At 36.2% G+C, this 26,309-nt stretch overlaps 1 protein-coding gene across 1 annotated transcript; it reads right to left on the minus strand.

The window, feature by feature from the left end:
• Window positions 1-1,902: 1,902 nt before the first annotated feature.
• On the minus strand, window positions 1,903-26,309 carry LOC577934 (carnitine O-palmitoyltransferase 1, liver isoform). The gene is made up of 17 exons (XM_030972386.1): window positions 25,778-26,309; window positions 24,110-24,264; window positions 14,357-14,479; window positions 13,722-13,933; window positions 12,811-12,896; window positions 11,881-11,985; window positions 11,136-11,267; window positions 10,758-10,806; window positions 9,505-9,634; window positions 8,219-8,361; window positions 7,375-7,574; window positions 6,746-6,899; window positions 6,177-6,248; window positions 4,825-4,988; window positions 3,478-3,634; window positions 3,084-3,200; window positions 1,903-2,253 (listed from the first exon to the last, which is right to left on the minus strand). Exons 1-17 carry the CDS (start codon window positions 25,909-25,911, stop codon window positions 2,068-2,070), a joined length of 2,319 nt encoding a protein of 772 aa, XP_030828246.1. The 5' UTR covers window positions 25,912-26,309; the 3' UTR covers window positions 1,903-2,067.

Genomic DNA, 26,309 nt, shown 5'->3' on the forward strand with positions numbered 1-26,309 from the left:
GAGCCATTATGTATACCGGTATGCAGCTTGTATATAAATCATATCACCTAAAACATCATGCATACACATATGAAACGCAGCTCATTGCCTTCCGCAGATCCTTTTTAAACATAATCAGCGATACTTCAAATAAATATAAAAACAGACTTAAAACCACTTACCCCAGCTCCTGAGGGGATGGCAGGGGATGGCGGGGGGGGGGGGGGGGGGGGGGGGGGGGGGGGAGGAATGTTACTTTAGTGGGAGTTTAGTAGCTGCAACAGAAAACCTTGACCATGCACATGTACATGTATCCAGTATAAGCACAGTTCTATAATCATAGTATGGTATTAGCCATTATTTGCCCGACATTTTGCGTAAGCGACTGGCAAAGTCTTTTATAATGTGCCATATGAGGGGGGGGAGGGGGGGGGGGGGGTGACATCAACCGTCAAATTATTTGGAAAATGAACAGTTCACCAATAGCCATGAATTACTGGCGTATGAGGTAATTGCCTTCATGGGGTTGTTTGGCGCAGATAATGATGTAATCAAAATGACACTTCGTGTGCAACAGACATTAGTCCTCCTCCCCTATAAATCTAAATGTTAACAAGCTCATACATTTATGGACATTTACAGCTACATGTTGAATGTGCCCTTCCAATACGGAATTTATATTTCATATCATCATTTTAAAAACACTACCTAATTTACTTTGCAGCATACCAATACATATTCCCAGAGGTTATTCTTATTGTAAAAATGCTGGTTCAAGGTGAAATTATATTGCAACCAAAAAACAAACACTTTACAAATTTCTCTATGATATGCCTGTAGGTATTTACAGCTAGTTTCAGCTAGTCAAAAAAGTTTACTTTGGTATTTTGTAAACCCGTACAATGCTTTAGTCGTGGAATTAAAATTTAAAATTAAAATTATAAAAAATAAAATTAAAAAAAAAAAGCATGGAACACTGTTTGTAACGAGACATAATGAAATGAATGATGATTTAAAATCTGCCTTTGGAATCTTGGTGGCAATATGTTTCTTAAATTGATTACACCGTAACTGTCAATACCTGACACCAGACATGTTTGCAGATAGTTTTTTTGTGACACACAAGTGTATTAAACATGTACCCTGTTGATTTTTGATGATTCCAGAACCTTGCAATACACATCAATACTTATTTGCTAGATGATCAATCTTTTCTGATAGATTCCATGTTTCTTTCACAATGCAATCACATGACCAGAACTTGTCTATACCTTTAACAAGATTGATAACTTCAGTTGGTTCACTTTGCCAACATGCATGTTATATACTGCATGACAATGCATGTAGACAAAAAAAAGATAAATCTACTACAGATAAGGTCACAAAGAAATAACAACATTCCATATTAGGACTCCACAATGTACAGAACCCATTTTTCTGAAAGTACACCAAATTTTCGAAAGATAAGCATTTTACCAACCTTAATTAAAGTCACCTATATGCAGCTTTTGCTATGGCACAAACGTATTTCAAAAGGTAATGGAGATGTCTTAACTTACAGGTAGGTGTCAAAACACGACAGCAATGCCATTTACTTTATTTCATTCAGCTAGACTTGTACCCCTATATCTCTGCTGATTCACATTCTTTCACTCACCGAGGCCATGTTTCATAAAGCTTGAGCTCAACAAATCATTCTATGACATATTTGCTCTCAGCAAATCAAATGCAATTATTTCAGTAGCTTATCGGTAGCCTAGCAGAGCCTGGGTAATACTGGAGCGCCTTGAGCACCTTGCATGGTGAACAGGTGCGCTATGAACATAACCAATTATTATTATTACAGTCAAACCTGCTTTAGTGACCACCTGTCTACAAAGACCACCTGTCTACAAGGACCACATTTGTTGTTTCCCTTTAAAATGGTTTCTTATTGAAACATGTACTAAAGGAACCTGTCTACAAAGACCACTTTTTGTGTTTCCCTTGGGCGGTCGCTATAGACAGGTTTGACTGTATCATCATAACAGTCACTGTAAACTAATTAAGCTTTATGAGAGAGGGCCCCGACAGATTGAGCAAGAAATGTTACTCAAACAGCGCTTTCATGTCAGCGAGGACTTGCAATAGATGATTGACATATCTCTGTGAGTTGGTGGTGGGGCAGGAGTGTTTAGAAGAAACGTGAAAGAAGATGCGGGTATCCTCTGGAATCATGTAAGCGATGCCGTAGCCCTGGTCCGATACAGGGGCAAAGCCTCCTCCTGGACAGGCCTGCAAGATGAAAAGAAACAAGAATTATCTCTGTGTGGGATTAGTATATTCCTCTACAATTACAAAGTATAACATGAAACCATGAATATCATATTGGTAATCTCTACCACTCTGTCTATACGAGAGGTTAATCACTTTTGTCAAAGCTATTTTATTGTCAACATAAATGCATAACAACAGTATTTTCAGTCTTTTGTATCCCCCCCCCCCCCCCCAAAGTAAACAAATACATCTATATCACATTTCTTGCGATTTCGTCTTGCATGATGTCATCAACAGACCATATGCTGCCAATAATCATCAGATCTCCATAAATCATGACCATCATACATTTAAAACGAGGATAGATCCTTCTAACTGAAACTGTATTAGAAGACAAATTAAAGGAACAATGCAGTAGAAAAGGATAGGGCTTTTATGACATGGAGCACTATGAAAGAAAAAATTGGAAATTAAAAAAAAAAAAAAAAAACACTTCTGAATAAGCGAGTTCGTAATTAGGATTTGCGCATGGGCTGATAAAGGTCATTCGTACCCAAATTGTAAAACCATTGAGACAAATACTCTGATCGTGCTCATGATAGTTATGTAATCAGTATTCATTTATGTACCAACAGTACATTTATCTGATACACAGGTGGAAGTATTTTTTTTCAAGTGGCAAACAAAAGGTATTCATGAAGCACCTCTATCACTTTGGCAGTGATTATTCTAAAATGCACACGTGGGAAGTATCCATCGTGTCTAAGATCTGTGGATATTTTGGGGTCATGCGGTCCAAAGCTATTTACGAACTCGCTTATTGTAAGTCATATGCTATCGACACCGACCTTGTCTTTGTATCCTGGAGCATTGACATTGACCCGACCTAGAATCTGATTCTGAGGAATCTGGCTCGTTGAAAGCGTCCATGGGAGTGTGAGGGCATGCTTCAAAAAGTCACATTCCTGTAATAAAGAGTCAATTAAATAGTTAATCGTAGGGCAACTTGGGTACTTTCCAATCTTTAATGAAGTAACTACAAATGTAAAATAAACCTTCGTAGAAATGTGGCTTGTAATGGAAGCAGTAAAAGCACTACAAATTTCAATGAAACTATGAGAAAACTCAGACACAATAATAAATCAGAATTATCAAATTTGAAAGTTGATATCACTAAAATGTCGTCTTTTCTAATTTTTTACTTAAAATATAAATTCAAAATATCAAATGTGATAAACTTACCAGGTTAGATCCTTTGCATGCCACAAAGAGAGCAAAGAGATGTCTATCCACTCCCTCAGCATTCATACAGCCACGGAACATCTCTTGATGTTTGGCGATTGATCGTTCAAGGTACATCTGTTTCTCTTTCTTACTCATCTTCTCATTTTCCATGGCTCTACGAGGAGAGATAATTTCATTTGTCAAAATGTACTGGGCAAACGAATTACTCAGGTAGAAATATACGATAAAGAAATGAAATTAATGAAGTAAAATTTACAAAAGTCTGAATTCCTTCGTTTTCGCTGAACCTAACTTTTGTTTGGTTATATAAACATATAGTTTGTGGAAGGACGAGTATACACTACTTCATTTTAAGCTGTACACAATACACATGTAATTTGATGCCTATTTCAGATCAAATATTTTTTAGTGTACATTCATGGCATTGATCTGAAATGTGACCGTTGTCAAGCGGAAAGAGAGGACCATCCAAAATGAAAGTACAGAAATAGACTTGCAATGAAACACAGAGCCCACTAAAATGTAACAAAACATAGCCCTTGAAATAAGAATATCGTCGCCTGGGTGGCAGAAGGGCGTTGGCTCGAATTTCAGGTAAAAAATGAAACGTTAAGCATAAGGGCGTTTGCACTAAATCGCCTCAAACTTTTTATAAAACTGACTTATTTCCAAAAAAAATTGTGGTCGTGTTCTACTTTAACATTTCTATTAGTCTTTCAAGTTTAAAACCAATTTTTGGGACGGAGAGCAGTTTAAATATAAAATAAATCTTCAAATGCGAATAATTCGAAAAGTAGTTTTCGAGTCGCTCACGTGCTAACGCCCTTCTGTCAGCCGGCCGACGATATCTTCAAAATCCACTGATTGATAATTTACAGGTGAGGCATTCTGCCCCAGGAGCATTGTACACATGTGTAATCATGGCCCATACTCTCTAATCAAATGAACCATCATGCCCATCAATGAAAGATTCATGGCTGATTTCTTAAAACGGGACTGCACTACTGGTAGCTACTTGCGCCCTCTACATAGCAAACAATGATGATGAGCTTATTTGATGAGATAACCACCTGCCAGTGACCACGCAGGGAGGTATAAACCCTCCTGGCCAAACTAGTGCAGATGGGCTTTAAAGCTTTCAGCAAACAGGTAAATCATCAGGTGGGTAAAGTACCTTCGTTACAACAAATTTTATGTGAGATATTTAACATGGACATAATTGATTAATGTTCATCGATACATTATATGGACCAATATGTAAGATATACTTGATTGAAAGTCACAATTTCTTTATAGCTTATATGTAAGAAGATATAGTCAGACGACTTTAAGAAGGTAACTCACAGGACATATTCCTTGCATTCTTTGGAGAATGATCGGACCGTCTCAGTCCTACCCTCTCGGTAAAGTCTGAGGGCGCAAGACTCGTAGGTCAGAGCATGCTTTCCAGCAGAGTCTCGGTAGTACGCCAGCTGAAGGGCAGCTTGGATAAAACCATCTGGACTCAACTAGAAAAAGAAAAAGAAACCAAGGAAAGGGATAATGTACATTAATGTTTAATATTCCAATAATTACAACATCGCTCTTGTCTGTTTGGACCTAGAGGAACACATACATTCCAACAGAGAATGAATGCCTTTCTGGCTCTCCACAGATGATACACCTGGGACCCGTTTCACAAAGCCTTTTTTCAACGACAAATGACAAAAATCAGTGACAAGTCTGCTGATAACCAATCAGAAGCAAGGATTTCACTAGCTTATAACAAAAACCGTCATTTGTCAGTCTCTGATGACAAGTTTTGTGAAATGGGGCCCAGAAGGATGACAACATTCCAATCAGTGGGAGATACATTTTAACTGAATAGTTCCCAAGAAACACGGCCAACATCAAAATTACTCTGAACCCTTTGATAGCTAATGTTGTTAACTGCAAAAGGTGTTACCCAGATGAGCTTGGAAAACAGTAATATTTCATGTTACATTCAACCTCATCAAAACATGTTTGTCAGATGAATTTTAAGAAGATTATGACTCTTGCCCCCCAATTAAATATACCCGGTAAATTGAGAGGGAAGTAAATACATGATGGCACCTTCACATATATCACTACCTTGAATACTCTGACAAAAGTAGAATGCCTACAGAGAGATATGGGGTCTCATTCAAAGTACCGTAAATCTCTGTGTATAAGGCACACTTTTTTGCCGCCGAAAAAAAAAGAAAAACAAGGGTGCGTCTTTTTGAAGTTTCGATTTATGTCCGGCGCTATGCCTGGCAATGTCTCCCAGCTCATTAATCTGTGTGTTGACTCACCACTTGGAAACTAAAACAACACTCAAATTTGTCTATCATCTTGGTTTGAAAGTAATCTTTCTAATAGATCTCAATATGTAGTTTATAATAATAATTCCTCAAATTTTCTTCTATAACATGGCATACCACAAGGTTCTATCCTAGGTACTCTACTGTTTTTAATTTACATTAATGATCTTACACATTCTTCTAAAAACGACATTGTTACTTTTATTTGTGACAAGTTCACAAGCACAAATCGACACCTTCAACTGCACCTCAATGTTAAATGAAAGTCCTTCCCCATGTGGGTTCTCGGCAACAAAACAAAATAGGGGTGCACCTTATACACAGGTGCGCCTTATACACGGAGATTTACGGTACAGGAAAACTATGGCTTACCTTGACAGTCTTCATGAATCCTTTCCCGCAGTCATCAGTATACACAACAACATGGTCAATATCGGCGACTTTCTGAAAGAAAAAATGTCAGTATGTTTTGTTATACAATATGTATTTATTACTGAATTCAAATTTGAATTTTATTTCTTGTATTTTTACTGCTGAAAGGCTCTGCTGTAAACAAGCAGAGTTGGATTTGGCTTTCTTTGTTTAAAAAAATCACATCATTTCACGTCATGTCACGTCACATTGCATCAAAATACATAGAATCAAATCAAATCAAATCAAATCAAGTCATATTATATATATTTTAGCAAATCATATCAAATCAAATCATATCAAGTCAAATCAAATCAAATCAAGTCATATTATATATATTTTAGCAAATCATATTAAATCAAATCATATCAAGTCAAATCAAATCAAATCAAGTCATATTATATATATTTTAGCAAATCATATCAAATCAAATCATATCAAGTCAAATCAAATCAAAAGATAACAAATCAAATCAAGTTACATAAACTCAAATTCAATCAAATCATATCAAATCAAACCCATTTTTATACCTTAACATGTATGTCCTTGGCTTCCAAGATAATCTTGCTTAGTATATTGTCCACCTCCCATACCATAGGCTGAGGCTCATGGCCTGTACGACTGGCTCTGTCTTTGGGTGGGGCACAACTGCCTTCAGGTGTGTACAGACTAGGATCTAAGTGCCTAAGACGGAGGATGAGGAGAAGATATAAAAAGGTGATAAATATGGTGATGGACGAGTGAAACATATTAATAATATTTAAGGAATCTCTCCTTTTCATGTAAAATCAACTATTATAGCCAGACATGTAGAATTAACTCTTAATTCGCTGCAGAATGATTGCCCAGACTGCCACATACATGTAGGTACAAGAGTATATGCTCCATTCCATATACACTGTTTGTGTGACAGAAGTCGACTGTGGCAATCCACCGTTTGGTGAATGAGTTGACCAAAACAGACAAAGAGTTAGCATCAAACAGAAATTCCTAAAATTCTTGCATTCACTATTGAGGTAAAGGGGTCACAAGAATCACATTTTCATCATTATTATTACAGAAATAAAGTTACGCTTTAAAATGGTGTGCAACTTTCAATTCCCATATAATTCAAGAATCAGACTAAAACAAGCCAAACTAAAAGCAAGTAAAGGCTTACTCTTCCATGAGTGAGTACTCAAACATGTGAGCCGTGACGAGGCCGTCGCCCCAAGAATGCTCAATGTTGGCACCGATTTTGCCGTCGGCAAAGACCAGAATGTGAAAACACTTGTCAAACCAGATACTGCTTCCATCGCCACTCATAGAGTACTTGCCTCGACTGCTCATGTCAGGCCAACTTGTGGTTTCAAGGCTCAACTGATTCGGGAAGATATGATGAAGTAAACACAGTGAATCAAAAAGCTCATATTATTCTATTTTTCCTAAGTACTTTTTTAAAGTAGCATAGCAAATTGTCATAGCATAGTAAATATCTGGAGCTTTAAAATTCATAATTTTTGGTAATATTGGTGCATGTGAAAGTATATCAAAATGAACTCTGACAGATAATTTCTGCATTTTGTAGCCCAATCAAAAAGTTCCACGTTCATGAACATACTAACTCTAGATCCTAATATGTCCTAACATCCTAACATTATCAATTTAAAGATTTAGTACTGCCATAATGATCTAACTAAATCACACAAAGCTGTTTTGACTTATTCAACAGTACCAAACTGGAACGGGACTAAACAGAACTTACATACCAACAAAACAAAACAAAAAGAAAAGATTCTAAAAATGGGTTCCACCGAAGGATAAATACATGGGTTGTATAAAAATGAATTTGTACTAATTTAAATATCCGGTAGCTGACCATGGTAAATGTAAGTTCAGATTTAAGATTTAAAACTGGTGTATGATTTACACTACCACAACAAAATAGAATACTATTTTCAAAGGAGCAAATAAAATCTTCATGAATGCTCAAGTGTACACATTATAAGCATGATAATACTTACCAAGAATATGGAGGATTCCAGAATCTCCAATGACTGTGCATTAACGCCCGATCCAAACCAATGTCTGCGAATCTTAAACCATTCATTGCGCTTCATCGTAGTCAGTGAGGCAAGGTAATAGCCAGCCTTTGCCTCTTCAGAATCTGTCACCAGGAATAAAATGATGGAAATCATCTTTTAAAATTCACAAATCGACGCTGACAAAATCAAAAGCAAAAAATGAACTACAGAGCAAGTTTTCTATATGCTACATCTTAAAGGGATTGAGGCTTTACTCATACAATAGTTGCAAACCACTGTGTCTTTAATTCTTAACACAGATTTCTAGGGATGCATCTGTGTATATAAATAATACTGCTTGAAATGGCTCTTTGTGAATAGACACATAACAAAATGGGAGTTGGTAATTCACAATAAAATAATTTTTGATTATACTACAAATTGTATACAATTAAAATCTGCATTGACTACATCATCCAATATACACTGGCAAAGAGGTAACAAAACAAAACAAAAATCATCGTTATTGCATTATATTCGATAAAATCCAACATTTATCAGGCAAACACTTTGCATTACATCAGAATTGTCCTTTTTTTTCTCATTTTCTATATACTATTTTTCATGTCCTTGCATGCCTTCTGAAACACCCAGTTTCATATGGCTGCACTCTGACTGTACTAAACCAAGTATAAAAGCTTTGTTTCTGTGACAAACTGAGCCTAGACTTCACTTTTTACAAATGTCTAGTTCACAAGTTAAGGACTCAGAAAATAAATTTATTCATTGGCAATTTTCGTTTGGGTGTGTCAAACACGGTCTTCCTAGCGGATGCGTATATATATTAAAGAGTATGCTTGTTGCTCTCAAAATATTGCAAATATCATGAATGACAAAGAGGATTTACATATCCACTTTCACTGTCTAGATGGATGGATGGACATATGGGGGTGATAGATGGATGGATGGATAGATGGATAGATGGATGGATAGATGGATGGACGGATTGATAGAAAGATGAACTGATGAATGGATGGGTGAATAGATAGAACGATGGATGAATGGATGGATAGATGGAGGTGATGGATAGGTGGATGGTTAAATAGATGGATGGATGGATTGATGGATAGATGGAGGGATAGATGGGTGGATAGATTGACAGATAAATGGATGGATGGATGGATGAATAGATGGGTGGATGGATAGATTGGATAGATAGATAGATGGGTGATTGGATGAATGTATAGACAGGTGGATTAAATGCAGTCCTGTTAAGTTATCCTCACCTTCTCTCTTATCTGCATCTTCAATGATCCATTCTATTTGTTTCTGAATAGCGAAGGCTGAGATTAGCTTGCCTTGGCTGTTATGGGTGTCTACCTTGTAATACAAACCCTTCCTGAAGACCACAACATGCTGTATAAACAATTAAAATGACAAAAATGAATTCCTTTATTCAAAATTGATAAATCAATAAGAAAAGACAAGAACAAATATGGTATTATCATTGCCTTGTAAATGAATATAGCTAGTGTACATCTGTAGATGTACCACACACATATTGGTATATTTGAAATACCTCTATTTCACAAGATTGAGATTAAAAATCAAAACATTAAAAAAAATTCCAACTCATCATAATGCATGTGATATATATAATTTGCTCAATATCTTGAACATATACATGATGAGGTGATCTTTCAACCAAAAAGGCATATAAAGAGAAGGTAATGGAGACTTTCATACACTTCTAAAAAAGTATGTTTCTTTTTTCTTCATAACATAATGCAGACCTGCCAACCTCTGGAGTTCAAAAACTGTATTCTTTAGTCACGAAAGTTGTATTTTACTGACAAAAGTTGTATTCTTGAAAATAAACATGGATTTTTACGCGGATCACTGCCTCTTACAGTTTCTACCTACAGGAAGAATTTTTTTTATTGATCATTGGTTGAATATGATTTTGTCATGACTGGTGTGTTCGATGAACCAATGAACATCCCCAAATTGTCGATGTGAGATACTTGTAGGATACTTTACAGGACAGAATGGACATTTTGCCATTGAAAATGGCGGACGCACACACAAAATATTAATTAAATTTTTTTTTTTTTAAATCGTATTTTATTAAGGAAAATCGTACTGTCGTATTTGCTTCTAAAAATCGTACTAAATACGACTAAATCGTACTGGTTGGCAGGTCTGCATAATGTACCAGAAGTACATGTTGTAGATTTTGTATTAATCTATCCATCTATCCATTCTACACCATACCTTGTATGGTAAGAGCGTCAATAATGTTGTTTACTTTAAATAATACCCCTCACAGAAAACAAAAAGGGTATTTTGCATTGTACTACTCTTCATTCAAATAGTTTTTAACAAAAAAAAAACAACTATCTCACTCTTCCACGAACTAAAAGGTGTATGTTTATCACATTGCATTATTACATTTACCATGAAATATTAAACTTTTACTTGATTTTTACCAAATAAACCCAAACTGTCATCAATTTATTATTTATTGCCATACACGTACCTTGGATAGATCATAATGAACAATTTCATCGCATTCCTCCCCAGGTATCCTGCAATTAAAAACAAATATGTTAAAAAAAATAAACATTTATAGAAGAAATTATAACATGGCAGACTATAAATATGACCACTTTCAGCAGAAATTCATACGGTAGAACTTGTAAAGTGAACAATAGCATAATTAACATGAAGACATTTTTCATTGCCATTTCAATTCTTTTCGTTAATTTGTAAGAATATCTGACAATTTCATATACACCAAATGCTTTTTCACTCCCCTAATAGGTAATAGCACCATCATTATCAATTACTATATATTTAATTGGGTGGTTGCTATGGAACCCAGTAGATGACAGAGTTGGTAACCATGGAAACGCACCTGGTAGTTGATAGGCATCTTTCATACTGGCTCATACACATAGGGATGGTGTTCCTAACCCAGATAGGCTGTAGCTTCTCTCTTTCCAACTCCATCTTGAAAAGCATCTCACGATGGATAACCATTGCAGATCTGTCAAAGACACCAAGACCATGGTTTAGTTTATTACTCCTTACCACACCATGGAGAGAATATTGCATCCAAAAGACTTAACAAGAAAATTAGATTAATACTGAGCTCTGAATAGCTAGAATTGTCTTCCTGAAAATGAACCAGGTATTTGGTGTTTGATATACAAGATATTGCCATGCTTAGAGGAGCAATGAGACATAGAATGAAAACAAACAACTGACTTTTGAAGATTACTATATGTATGATATGCGTACCGGAATATAATGTTGTTGACACAAAAAAGGGTCAAGGAGATAGATAGAAGGGGATTAAAAAGATTTAGAATGAAAGAGCATACATACATGTACATGTAGTCTAAAGGAGACAAAGATTTTTAAAAAGATGATGGAGGATAAAAATAGAGAAAGAAAGTGAAAGACATGTAGAGGGAGACAAACAATGAAAATAAGAGAAAGAAAGATAATTACACTATCATCATTTTTTGTTTTAATTGAACAAAAATTGTATATAGCAAGGTGCTCGTTCTTGTTCGGAGTAATCACTAAAACCATTTTGTTTTTACACTTTTAACAAATCTATTTTGTGAATGTTCATTGCAACACTGTACACGTACCTTGCTGCTTGATTAAGAGTAGGTTGGAAGTTACAGAAATCCAGGCAGTAGTAGTTGGAGTACATCGGGATGGCCTCTCGACTGGACAGGTACACATACTTCTCCCTGAAAGCAAATGACAGAATTTCAGCTTAAAGGGATAGTTGAGTTCTGTTGCAGAGGGCGCTACACAAAATAATTATTTTGTGAGATAATGAAAAAACTGAGTGTCAAATTTGAAAGAACATACAATTTAAATGACAAAAATCATCTTTGTTTGATCAAAATCGGTTCAGAGACAGCTGAAATATCCATAAATATAACAATTTATAATATTTGTGTACCACCACAAATATTCAATAATTTGAATCAGCCGTTGAAAAAATGAAATAGCGCCTTGTACGTTGTAATGCCGATGTTGGCTTTTTTGTTGGCCCTTTCGTGTTGGTTATATTACGCACAACCAGCCGCCCATATGTATTGTTATTATTAATTAATTAATTAATAAACGGTCACTGTATTTATTTGAAAGTGGAGCTGAATTGGTATGATCGTATAGAGCAATAACCATGCACTTTGAAGGCATTTGCCGTCTGGAAACAAAACTCAACTATCCCTTTAATTTGCTACTTTACCATCAGAAAAGTAAGTCCCATTCAGAATTTGATGCAATAATAACCACATTGAATGAATGGCAAACAGTCAAAGCGCCAAAAACAAAAATATGAGAAACTGCTTTTTTTTATCATCTCATATTTACTGGTCGTCAATATCATAAGTGAAAATGTGTAGCTAGTTCTAGCTATCTCTCTTTTTACAATTTCCTTAAGGGATACATTCTCATTTGAATACTTCAGCCGTATAAGATGGGCATTTTCATTTTGTTTGCATCATGACATAAAAACATATGGTAAGATTAGAGTTGAGCTTGTGAGAGGTAGAGAAACATACCACCAATCAGTGACGTAGTTTGAGGCCCACCAGGATTTCAACTGGAGTAGTTTCTGCATCTTGGGGCCATCACCAGCTTCAAATGCCTAGGAGCAGAAAGAGCGATTTAATCAACTAACAAGACGGTAATCTGATATTTGCACTAGCAACAACTGCTTAGGGCTCTAACCCATATTAGTTCAGTTTTCTTATTTTCTAACTCAATCAGTTTTTCCTCTTTAAATTGTCAATGATTAATCTTTTCATTTCCACTCCATCATAGTTTGAAAAATATAAACATTTTTATCAAATCAATCAATGTGAGAAAAACAATCGCAAAATCTAATCAAAATATTGTACACAAAAATAGTAATTCATCAAACAAATTTGACACCTATATATTTTCTAATTCAATCAGTTCTTCCCTCTTTAAATTGTCAGCAATTAATTTTATTATTTCCACTCTGTGCACTAACTAAAAGCGCCAACAAATTGCTATTCCCCAGAAGAATTTTGATTGAATTGAATTGTTGATTGTGGCAATCTTTCATGTGATAAATGATTTTGTGAGATAATTGTGTGAGATATCAAATAAGAGAAGTACTAGAACTGGACCAATATCATTTTAGCAAGTCATAAAGATTTCTGCACAAGCGGTTGCTGTATATAACAGTTTCTGAGTTTACAATAAATTCCATGAATTGATATTTCTCATATGCACCAAGATAGCAATTGAATACATTAAATGAAGAAAGCAAGTCCAAATTTGAGTTACCGATATCAAGGGAAGAAAAACAAGGTTTAAACAACAGAACGTTTTCATCTTCATGCATATTCATATATTTCCTGTTTCCTTGAAATATTAGATTTGTCCAAAATACCTAAATAAGGTTGTGCCCTATTTCCTTTCATGTATCCAACCACAAACTTACCTTGGCTTGACATTTAAGCTTCTCGAACTCTTCCTCATCTATCAAATGTTCGACAGATTCCAGGAACTTGGCAATGGTTGTTTCTAGGGCAGGCACGGGCTGTCGCGGAAGGCACATCTGCTGGCTGTAGGTCGTTGGGTGACGGCTACAGATCATTCGGAGGATGAGTCCCCACACTTTGGTGGTATTACTCAGCTGACGAGGGGGCTCATCTGAAGATTCAGGAAATATGATGCCATTATTGTCATTTTCATTATCATTATCATCATCATCACTGGCCTGACATGAGCAGTCGAGGCAAATAGTCTATGAGTGGCGATGGAAGCAGTATCTGGTTTGACACTGACAACATCCAAACATCATTATTACCACTGCTATTACTCAATATCATCATCATAATAATTATTCTGACCTTTAATATTCAGACCCAAAATCCTCGTCATCCTCATGATTCTCTGCCTAAAGTCATCATCCTCTTCCTCCTCCTTATCATCACCATCACTATCAACATCATCATCAATTTTTATCATCGAAATCAAACTCTTGTTTTATAAGACTCCGTCTCAAGAATATTTCCTAATGTCCTTTCAAAAGTTTAAACATGAATAACATAGGAAAGCCTTTGATGAACTTACACATCCATCTTCTGTACTTGAGTAGCACTCTCATGAGGAGACGTCTAAAGTGGATCAGTAAGATGAAGTAGACCACGCCCACTGTTGTTGAGACAATGGCCACCTGAGTGAACTCTGGCAGACCTGTAAGAAGAAAAATATACAACATTTTTTAAAGGAGGAAAAAAAATGGAACATTATTTCACACTTTAAAGCAAGCAACCCTTCAGATACTATGTCCCTTTTGCAGCCAACATCAGATTCTGTAAAAATTTGCAGGAATTATGAATATGTCATGTATGTCCCACATGTATCTGTGAAATTCAAACATTAGCAGTGTCCTAATATCCAAATTATGCAAGGAAACCTGTTTAACTTCTAGACTTCACTGTTATACACTATTGATTGACAGACTGACATCTTTTTTCTTTAATGATAACATACATAAAATGAGCTGTAGCAGGTACTTCAATAACCAACTACTGCAAACTTGATATGGCCAAAATTAAACTGATTGAATCTTTGTGCAGCAAAAAACGTAGGACCATAAGGCCTAAAATAAAAACTTGTTGTATTGCCCTTTGCGACCGAACCAGAAATCTCAAAATCTACGGTCGGCATTTAAAAAAAGTTTTTTTTACCGTTTTTTAGATTTTTTTAAAATTAATGAATAATATAACATGTATTTTATTTGTTTAAATGGGATATAAATGCATAATCAAATTATTTCAAAATTCTCACTCGTGAAACCATGGATAATTATGAGATGAAAAAGATATCAATGGAATGACGACGATGTATTAAAGCACTAAAAAAACTGAGAAATATCAGCCAAAAGAGGGCGGGGAAACAAGAAGAAAAAACAAAAACAATAACATTCAAATCTGAAAAATATTGGCCAAAAAAGAGGGCGACAAAAAAGAAGTTTAAAAAAATGACAGCTTTTCCGATCGACCGACCCATGTTTTGGCACCCAAAGGGCAATACAACAAGTTTTTATTTTAGGCCTAATACCAGGGTCACAAGGTACAAGGGTCTGAAAATTCAGACTATTACTTAGGTGATTGCAATCACTAAGGTCGTTTTGACATCCAATGGTCATTATTTTCCCACTAAAAGCCATTTTTAAACCCTTTTATTTTAAGGGAAGTTTTTAAGGGAAGTTCTAAATAAATATTGCCTTTCAAATGCCGTTGGAATTAAACCTTTTCATTTTGTTGGCCTGCAATGGGACATGGTACCTTTAAACATGGCTTGACACTAACATGAGCCTGGTCAGGCCTGACCATGGGGCAGGACGGCTCCAAATGAGTCTTACAGGCGGTGTGACCCTTTTGCAGGATGAAAATATAAACTTGTGTGACTCCTGACCTAAACTAGCCTTTTGACAAGGCCTCGTGACTCTGGCTAAGTGGCTGAGATGAGTCTAGATACCCGGGGTGAACGCGCGACTGCCACGAGAGCCTTTTGCAATCTAGATATTACCGCTCCGCATGAATTATTCATAGTATCATTCATAACGGCTATCCCCCAGTTGGCTTCGTTCGTGATTCGTTCATTATCAAAACATGTGAGAAAAGGTAAAAGACGTAAATACGTTTTGCTTACGTGTGTGTGTGTGATGGATACTACATGCTGACGTAATGCGAGGATACGTTCAGTGATTCAACGCTACCATTTCACTAGAGAATTCCAGTCGGAAACACAGGTTAACATAAGAAATCCAAACCAGATTACCAAAGGCTAACTGGCTGTGATTCTCGCTCTGTCGTTCATTAGGGCTTTCGCGATTAGTCTCTTTTTAGTCGCTCGGCGTCTATCAGACATGTGGCCTTGTTCAAAGGCTAGACCTAAACAAGAGACAATTCCAACTAAAAACTCCCCTGAAAAGATTAATTAGCACTGGTAATTGCCTCTCTGTGGAATTATATACGTTGACCATTAGGAGTTTTCGCAACGCGTTTCAACAATTATGCGTAGAAAATGTACCGTAAGGTCATATGGTTTGTGCTGCGCAAAGATGCCAAAGGTTCAATCATCTAAATTTTGGCCATTACAAGAAGTGGGTTATTGATGTGTACAAATGCTCATGTACCCTATACAGCTATTCTATGTATGTTATTACCAAGGAAAAAAAGAAGTCAGTCAGTTACTCGATAGTGTCTGACAATGAGTCTAAAAAGTACACTTCAAATGTTTAAAAATCACAGAGCTACAACCCAAACCTCTTCATTTTTGTCCAGACAGCTTTTCTACTTCTGTAAGAGGATTATTCTATTTCTGTGAGAGGCAATGAGTTCACATCTAATAAAACAAGAAGCTCTTAATAATCACTAAGAACATGACTGACAAAGAAAGCGGACAAAATATACAGTTCCTCAGGTACATGTAGACAAAGGAACATCCCTTCACTGCTATTATGTAAAAATGTGTAGAACAGGTGTCACATGCATTTGTATTCACGTTTTTACATAATAGCAGTGAAGGAATGTTCCTTTATCTACCTGAGGAACTGTATATTTTGTCCGCTTTCTTTGTCTGTCATATTCATAGTGAATGCTCTATAAGCAGGAAAGCCTACAACCGGACTGCTTTATACAAATCAAATAGATTGCAAAATCTGAACTGAATACTGATTATACAAGTGCTTGTTATATCTACACATATATTTCACATCATTTACATGAGATATTCAGTTCTAATTTTTATCATACAAATCTCCACCAGGGCTGATTATGCTGCAGTCTACTCTTATCATCCTTATTTGTACATTTGAGATATTTCAATTTTAATTTTCGTCGATGAAAGCCACATTATCAGTAATGGATTGGCAGCTTATCAGTATTAGATTGCTAGTGCACACATGTCAAAAAAGGTAAGTTCACACCAAATTATGTCTCTCAAAAGATAAGACTAAATAAATTGTCTGTCTTATCGGAAATGTAAACTACTAAACTATACATGTATGAATTCATAAATTTAAATTAAGTGTGATAAAAAAAGATGTAACACAAGTGTACATATACAGTGTAGACTTTACATGATAAATCACTTAATAGACAGTACATGCTTACACCCTCTTTCTACAGGCTTACATCGAAAGGGTGCTTTGCGGTGTGGTATAGGTATAAATGTACATTAATATTTTAAAGGTAATGCAAAGTTTTTGAAATTTTGAAAATTGGATGGATAGTAATTCTTTAAAATTTTGATATATTTGGATGCCCCTGTGGATGTATTATTATAAGCACAAAAAAATTAGCCCCTAAAACACTTCAGCTTTTGAGCAAATTGAAAAATCAAAATTTACCGGTGCTCCTGGTAAATTTCAAATATAAAGCAATATCAGTCTTGAGAGGGAGCTACACAACTAAAGTGTTTAATATTTACAATTTCATCGCTTTAGACTTTATTTCAACCGTGATAACGATCAGTAAATATTGTAAAATCGCATATGCTTCCACATGGCCATTTGAACCAAATTCATGACATCATACCAAAACTTTGTATTACCTTTAACTTGAGGCTATTGAGCTGGAAATTACTTTAATTCTCTCCCTTAATGTAATCGATATGAACTCTTTGTGTATTTCATGGCTGCAATACATCTTCAATCATAATTGATATACATGTACATGTAAGTACCAGCACTTTTACACCGACATGTACATGTACTTACAACCAGAATACAATTCCGCAATGACTGAGAGATTGTTTAAATCTTATCATCTTATTCCTGAGGAGGGGAGGTGCTAAGGTGTGGCTTGTATTGTAATTGAGTTGGCTCTCTATGTAAAATGTTATTGTACATGTATGACAATCAAATTGAGTTAAACAGTCTGTGGTCAACATGTCGGCATATTGTTGTTTCAACCATGACTTGTATTGTGTACACGTAATTAAGGGTGTATTAACCACACTTTTTTTGCCACTTTTTTTGCTTTTTTGGGGTGCGTCTTATACACGGTACACCAAAAAAAAAATAATTAAAGTTTCGATTTATGCCCCTCCACCTGGCGCTATGCCTGGCAATGTCTCCCAGCTCAGTAATCGGTGTGTTGACTCACCTCTCGGAAACTAGAACAACACTCAAATTTGTCTGTCATCTTGGTTTGAAAGTAATCTTTCTGATAGATTTCAATATGTAGTTTATAATACTAATTCCTCCAATTTTTCTTCTATTACATGGCGACGGCGTACCACAAGGTTCTGTCCTAGGTCCTCTACAGTTTTTTAATTTACATTAATGATCTTATACACATTCAGCTTCACCTCTCAGTTAAATGAAAGGCCTTCCCGCGTGGGTTTTTTAACACGGACTTGGCTTGCTGCCGACAGAGTCAGCAAAAAAAAGAAAAAGAGGGGTGCGGTTAAAACACGAGGGCAGTTTATACACTGTTGATTACGGTAATGCAGGGACTTGGGATAAGTCCCTGGGTAATGTATATAAATTTGCTTAATACACAAGAGGTATCTTGTATGCACTGCATGAGCCATGTTGAATTCTTTGGGGTCATGAATTTGGTTCAAATTAACATTCAAAGCATATGTGATTTTATAATATCCATGGTCGTTGGCACGGTTGAAATCGAGTCTAAAGTGATGAAATTGTATAAACTCTTTATGTTGTCTCCCTCTCAAGACTGATATTTCTTTAGCTTTCAAACAATGTTTCTAGACTACAATCGACCGATTTGCAATTCTCGTTTGAAAAATAGGCTACCAGTAATAAAACAACACGTTTCCTAGAACTTGAGATTTTCCCCACTTGGAATGCATAATGTCTATCGATTGGTCATGTCCCTGGTCACAGCCCAGTGCAGATTTTTGTGCATAAAACGATAGACTTCAATTGAAGTGGAAACCAATTGCCTTGCAGAGGTCAGTGATTACAGTATGTCTATTTCCTGTTGTAAGCTGCTAGACATATATAACAGGTGATAAGGGCTACTCTATGCCATATTAGGACAGCAATAGCTGGTTAACCATAGCAACTCTTTATCTCAATAGACTGCATGTAAAAAAAACTGATTTTCTGCAAACCCGTTTTGTCAAGCTACAACGTAAAGGACGATTCTATGTCGTAATGTGTCCCGTACAAAAATCTTTTTTCCCCTTATTTATTTCATCTAAAACATCAAACATCATGTAACCATGTGATATCAGACAGAACCATTGATCAGTCAATGTTCACAGTTCACACCAAGAGATTATCACTTTTTAATGTAATAAACTGATAAAGGCCATACCATAGGGTAAACATTACACATTGCACCCTAAAATGGCAAGAATGATCTTAGGCCAAATAAAAAAAAAAAACATGTTTAGCGTCCTGTTTTTTCGAAAAATAGGAAGGAGGAGGCCCTTTTTTTTCTTCTTTTTTTTAAAATCAGAAATAGATCCATTTGAGCAGTGTTTTTCATGTTTTTTTTCTTTAAAAAAAAAATTTTCAAAAAAAAAATTCAAAAAAAAAAAAAAAAATAGGTGGCCCCCCAAAAGGAAGCAGGCGGGGACGCTAAACATGTATATTTTTTTTACATGGCCTTATATGAATGCCATTTAAATATAACTTAGAAGCAGAATTACCCTACAAAAAAAAATTCTAAAACATTTCTTTTTTTAAGAAGAAGATGAGCAGATACAAGGTCATCTTCACAATGTTGTTGACCAACCCTGGTTACATAACCATGATGACACACTTTGCTTTAACTCCAAGATATATTTTTATCAATGAGACACTAGTCTAAAGTCAACATACTGATACTACTATGAATGGGTTATATTTGCATTGTGAAGTGTGTGTAAGAGGTGTGTGGGTATGGAGTAATGTACATATCCTCATGTACATGTCGCTGATAAAACATATTCCATGTAAAGAAGAATTATCTAAATCTTGATCTTATAGTTTAATCAGAACTAGATAACGAGATTTCCGTAATTAGCTCCATCCCTCGGTTAGACTTGACCACATATTAAACCTACATGTACATGTATTAAGTTGCGTTGTCCCATAAGATGATTGTTTGGTAATCCTAAATGTATACCGGTAAGTACTAGTTCAGTGATGTGGTCAAATGTTCCGACCGTCCATGGCACTATTCATTTTCAATTTGACACTTTCGTTTACAGAATTTTTTTTTTTTTTTAATTGATTTTTATTGGAAAATGAAAAGAAATCACAATATTTACAAACGATTTTCATAAACAGAAACAAAATCACTTAACCAAAACAGAGACTTTACCATCGGGCATGCATTGGAACAATGACTGGGTTTCACTTTGTTTAAGAAGCTAACAAATCAAGTTTTGCCGACATTATCTTGAAGTCAGCATTAGTCAGTCCTGACTTGTAATGTTGAATTGCAGAGGAAGAATCTACACGAACCCACATGACTGATGCCATGGAGCTGATAATTTGAGTGCTCATCAACATAAATATAATATATATCATAGAAATTTTACATCATTTCTGCTCAAACTGCTCAAAATTCTCTCCCATTTTCCCCCTAATGTCCCTATCTATATTATATCAGTACACAACATGATTTTAAGTTGAATATTTCATCTTCTTCATACTGTGATCTTACACACACCACTTCCCATCTTAAGGCACACTTAAAAAGCAAAAATAGAATGCAATCTGCGCTCAAGTTTGCCACATGAAGTTCATAACACACACATGTACATGTAGGCTAGGCTTCTTCAACGTTCAATTGAATATTTTATACCTAATATGTGGGTGTCTAAAAATATGCCAGACAAATAATTTATTTTTTGAAGATTATATCATTTCAATGTCCAGTGGGCACAGTCACGTAGAACGCAGTCATTCCTCTTTTCACAATGTTTGTATTTGCCAAAGCTCTCAATTGAGGCAAACATGACCTTTGGATCTACATAAGTTGTTGACTCAAATGAAAATGCTCAAATGTTAAACAATGGGTTCACATGAATGTCATGAATTATATTAACTACTGACGATTTTTTGTTTTAGGGGGTGGGGGGAGGGGGCAAAGATTGAATTGACTACTAAACCTTCATTTATCTTGAGCAAATAAAATTGTGAGTTAGAACATTTTGAATGATGTAAATTTAATAAAGAAAAGAATGTACTGTAGGCTCTCGAATTAACTTTGTTGCTATGTACATTTTTAAAGATTATATCATCTCAACGTCCTGTGGGTAGGCCTACAGTCATGTGGAACGCAGTCATGCCTCTGTTCAAAATATTTGTATTTGCCTAAGCTCTCAATTAACACAAACATTACCTTTGGTTCTATGTATATTTTGCTGACTTGATGGAAATGCTCAACTGTGTAAGAATGGGTTCACATCAATGTCATAATTCATATAACTACTCAAGGATTTTGGCGGAGGGGGGGGGGGGGGCAAAGATTGAATTGAATGCTATACCCTTCGTTTATCTTGAGCAAATAAAATTGAAGGTTACTAAATGTTAAGTAATGTAGGTTAAAGATAAAGTTGAGTACGGTCATGCGATTGCATTGTGAAAGAAAAGGTTTGGAATGGATCACAAAAAAATTATCATGTAGCATGTAAGTATTGGTGTGTACTGCAAGGTTCTGGAGTCATCAAAATCATAATACATTTGGCCCAGTCTTTGTAAAGTAATAAGCACTGTACACAGAGAGATGGACTACACGAATGGTGTCAGGCCTGACAGGCTGACAATAATTAGCCAGTTCGTAAATAGCTTAGGAATGCATGACCCCCAAATATCCACAGATCTTTTACACGATGGAAACGTCCCACGTGCATTTTAGAATAATCACTGCCGAAGTGATGGAGGTGCTTCATGAATACCTTTTGTTTGCCTCTTGAGAAGAATACTTCCACCTGTGTATCAGATAAATGTACTGTCGGTGCATAAGAGAGTACTGATTACATAACTTTCATGAGCACGATACCAGAATTCGTCTCGCTGGTTTTACTATTTGGGAACGTACATGTACAGTATGACCTAGACCTTTATCTGCCCATGCGCAAATCCTAATTACGAACTCGCTTATTGATTTCCTGTATCAGTATACACTATTCCTTAGCCAGTATACATTTTCTACCAAAATTGTTTAGCAAATGACATTTATTTGTAATCTTGAACATTCTGTGTAAGTTTCGTTTGATTCTGTGAGAATTCATTTTCTTTTTTTACCAGAACTCATGTTTATCTTTAATACAGAAGAGTATGAACCGTCTGGGTCTTTTTTTGTTGCTCCCTCTAATTTACTTTGTTGTTATGTAGTATGTACATGTAAATTGTTTATTGAGTTTAAACCAAGTTCGTATCTCACATCAGGTTTTATGAAACAGGGCCAAAACCATCTACAGACTGAACAGACAATGACATTACCCCTAGCGGCCCCAAATTATTTCGTTTTGGAGTTGGCCTCCAGTCTGTCGGTTTGCCGATGTGACTGAGGTATTATTTACAATGGTGGTTGGAAAGTCATTGTACGTGTCATGGCTGATCTAGATTCTATACAATTATCTTGCCAATTGCAATACTTCAATGCTTCCATAATATTATTACACCTAGAGCCGGCTTAGATTTCAATGAAATCGGTTCTAAATTGATCATTTGGATCATTGGATGTGATGTGGGACTTGTAAAATACTACAATAACAATTATTCACATTTGCAATATTACATCATTTATAAGCATGATGAGTTCTGAATTAACCAGAACAATTGGTATGTAGTTTGAACATGTACCTTTAAACTTTGAGCCCAGCTTGAACCCCAAATCCCTTGTACCCCTCTCAAGGTCGTTCAATATTGAATACATAGACTGCACAATGCACATATTAAAGTACATAATACATTTATGTATAATACAATAGTACATCAGCATCAAGGTTGGATAACAAAAAAAGAACATTTTATAATATCCTGCATGATCTGCATCAAAGATTTATTGGTTTTTGATTGTTTGAGAGTTCTTCAAGTGACCAGAAATATTACAACCATTTTAAGGTTGCTCTGAAAAAGTACTATTTGGGAGTACTCTTTGGGAGTTGAAAATTCAGTGAGCGTGCAAACTACGCTGTGCCGCAGTCTAATTAACTGCGCTGCACTACTGCAGTTGAGTTATTCTGCTTGATTATACATTTTTGATGGAGGATAAAAACAAATATACTCTGCCTTCTTTTTGAGGTACTGGTACAAACTATGGGCCTCGGTGGCTCCAATAGTACTATTGCCATTGGGATGACTCCTCGTGCCCATAGTTTTAACCAGAACCTCTCAAGACGGTGTATACATTAAATTTGTATACTACATGCAGGCGCGTATGCAGGGGGGGGGTTGGGGGTTGAACCCCCTCCCCTTTACCTTTTTTGTTGTTGTGTGTTTTGAAGGAGAAAAAAACCTTTAATTTTTTTTTTTTTTTTTAAATTGTGGTAATAGGTGACCAAAAAAAAGCTGTCCTTACCCCCCCCCCCTACGAAACCAAATATTGATCGGCCAAATTTTGGAACCCCCCCCCCCCTCCTAAAAAAAAAAGTCCTCTTAGCCCCCCCCCCCCCCCTTCCCCCTCCCCCTCCCCCCACGCTTAATTCAGCAGCTGGCTGAGTTGTTGTGAAATTTTCGGCGCGATTTAAAAAAAATTAAAATCCCCTCCTTGCTAAAATCCTGACTACTGGTATGTGTATCAACCAATTGCATTTGGGAACCAACTGGCTCCTGTATTAAAGCCTATGGGGTAAATGGCCTTCAGTGGTCAATTGGTTAACAACTATTAGTTCAATCAATACCTTCACATATGTTGAGAGAGCTGGCCACCCTCCACAGGGCATCATGGATGGGCTGAAGGAACGAGATGTTGATCATCATGATAAAGGAGATGGATATAATGGCGATGCACAGGTTCCAGGGAGAAGTAGGCCACAGACCATTCATGATCAGATTCCTAAAAGGAGATGAAGAGAAGAAGAAATAAAATAAAAGCTCCCTTTTATCCCTTCCTTCATGATCATTTTGTCATCAAAATGAAATCCTTGAAATGGGGTTAACTGAAAGATTCATACTGTGAGCCCAGGCATAATTATTGCAGCTTTCTATTATTAAATAAGACGGTTTAAACTTAAAGAGAAGGTTGAGTTCTGGGATGAGGTAAAAAATAATTTGTGAGCGTTATAATTGTGATTATGCAAGGGTGGAAGAACATCAGATTAAACATGTTCCCGGAAAAGCATGGCTCTTTAAATGCCTTCATATTCTAAATACGAAATGAAACATCGTAAAACTCGGGGGTAGGTTTTTTTCGCCATGTGTTCGTGTACATCATTCTGTGTACAGTGCTTGTAACTTTGCCAAGATTTGGCCAAATTTCTTATCATTTTGATGATTCCAGAACCTTGCAATACACATGAATACTTATATACTAGATGATCAACCTTTTCTGATAGATTCCACGCCGTTTTTTCACAATGCAATCACATGACCAGAACTCAACTTTATCTTTAAAGAAGAAAATGGTCATAAATGGTAAATAACACCATCATTTTCATCATAAATGGAACCACCACCATCATCATCTTTGTAAAGTTGTAATCAGAATCATGATGATCATCAATATTTTCATTATCACAATCATCACCATCATCACCCCCACCACCAATGTTATCATTATCTCCACTAATATCACGTTCATCCCCTACCCATGTTTAAGGGTCATTTTAGCAGATTTTTCTTGAGGAAAAGCCCATTTTTCAAATGTTTGGGGCCTAGGGTGTTTATGTTAAAGGTAAAGACCAGTTTTGGAAATGCCCCCCTCTCAAAAAATGAATTGGAAACTTGATCATGTGAAAGAATGTGTTTTGACCAATACGTAATCATACAAATTTTGCTGGGAAACCGCTTACTAATTGATATATTTGGTATATTATTATATCTATTTGGACCTGATAGATATAACGTACGTGTCGCATAGACCCATATACATCTTTTTGTGTACAGTTACAAAGACTGGGCCAAATTTCTTATCATTTTGATGATTCCAGAACCTTGCAGTACACACCAAATTATGCTAGATGATCAACCTTTCTGATCAATTCCATGCAATTCCATGCAATTGCATGACCATAACTGGTCTTCATCTTTAAAAATGGGACCCATGATTAGAGATTTTTGTGTGCAACAGATACCCATTAGGCATTAGAGCGGCACATCCCTGTTTGTAATAATACATGTATGTGAGTACCCCCCCTCCCCCAATATATTTAGGCTGTATATATAGGCCTGTATAGTTAGGCTTGTAATACTCTACTAGTAGGCTGAAACTAGCCTCATTTTCACTTCTAATACAGCGTTATTTATCCACACATGTGTGTGGTGAGTTTTTTTAACACAGAATTCAGAATAAGTAATGAATTATATACATCACCAGGATAACAAATTTGTATAGAAGAATTATTACGCACCGAGTTCGGTATAGATTTCTGACCGAGCTCCGCTTGTATTTCTCGAATCTACTTTCCCAGGTATTCTCCCTCGTGCTGGTAAAGTAGTCCACTTTAGGCTCCGTCTCATCCGCAGCACTCCTGGCTTCGGCCATGTTGGTCAGCAAGTAGAGCTCAACGAAATGAATTCCAAATTGAACGTTACTCAAGTTCAATGATTAGTCTAAATGAAAACAAATGTCACCAGAACAGAGCGCGGTGCAACCAGTACCAGGTCAGTTATTCTGATCATGCATGCACGCATAAAGCACATGCACGTAACGTAAGTCAACGCTATCGCGACGAAAAACAAGCAGTGAAACTGAAAGCGGCTGGCTATCGTAAGAATAGATGACGATTATTTATTATTGTGAGTTCAACCATGGTTCAACCATGGGCTGGAGCACATGTTGTTTGGCCTAGTAACTACCTGCTTGGACAATACATTCAGGATTCAGGACAATCGCTGGAGGACCACGCTGAGCTGACCGGACCCGATGAATGATCGACCGCG

This window comes from Strongylocentrotus purpuratus, unplaced genomic scaffold, assembly GCF_000002235.5.
Source record: "Strongylocentrotus purpuratus isolate Spur 01 unplaced genomic scaffold, Spur_5.0 spur5_scaffold_6, whole genome shotgun sequence".
Lineage (NCBI taxonomy): Eukaryota > Metazoa > Echinodermata > Echinoidea > Camarodonta > Strongylocentrotidae > Strongylocentrotus > Strongylocentrotus purpuratus.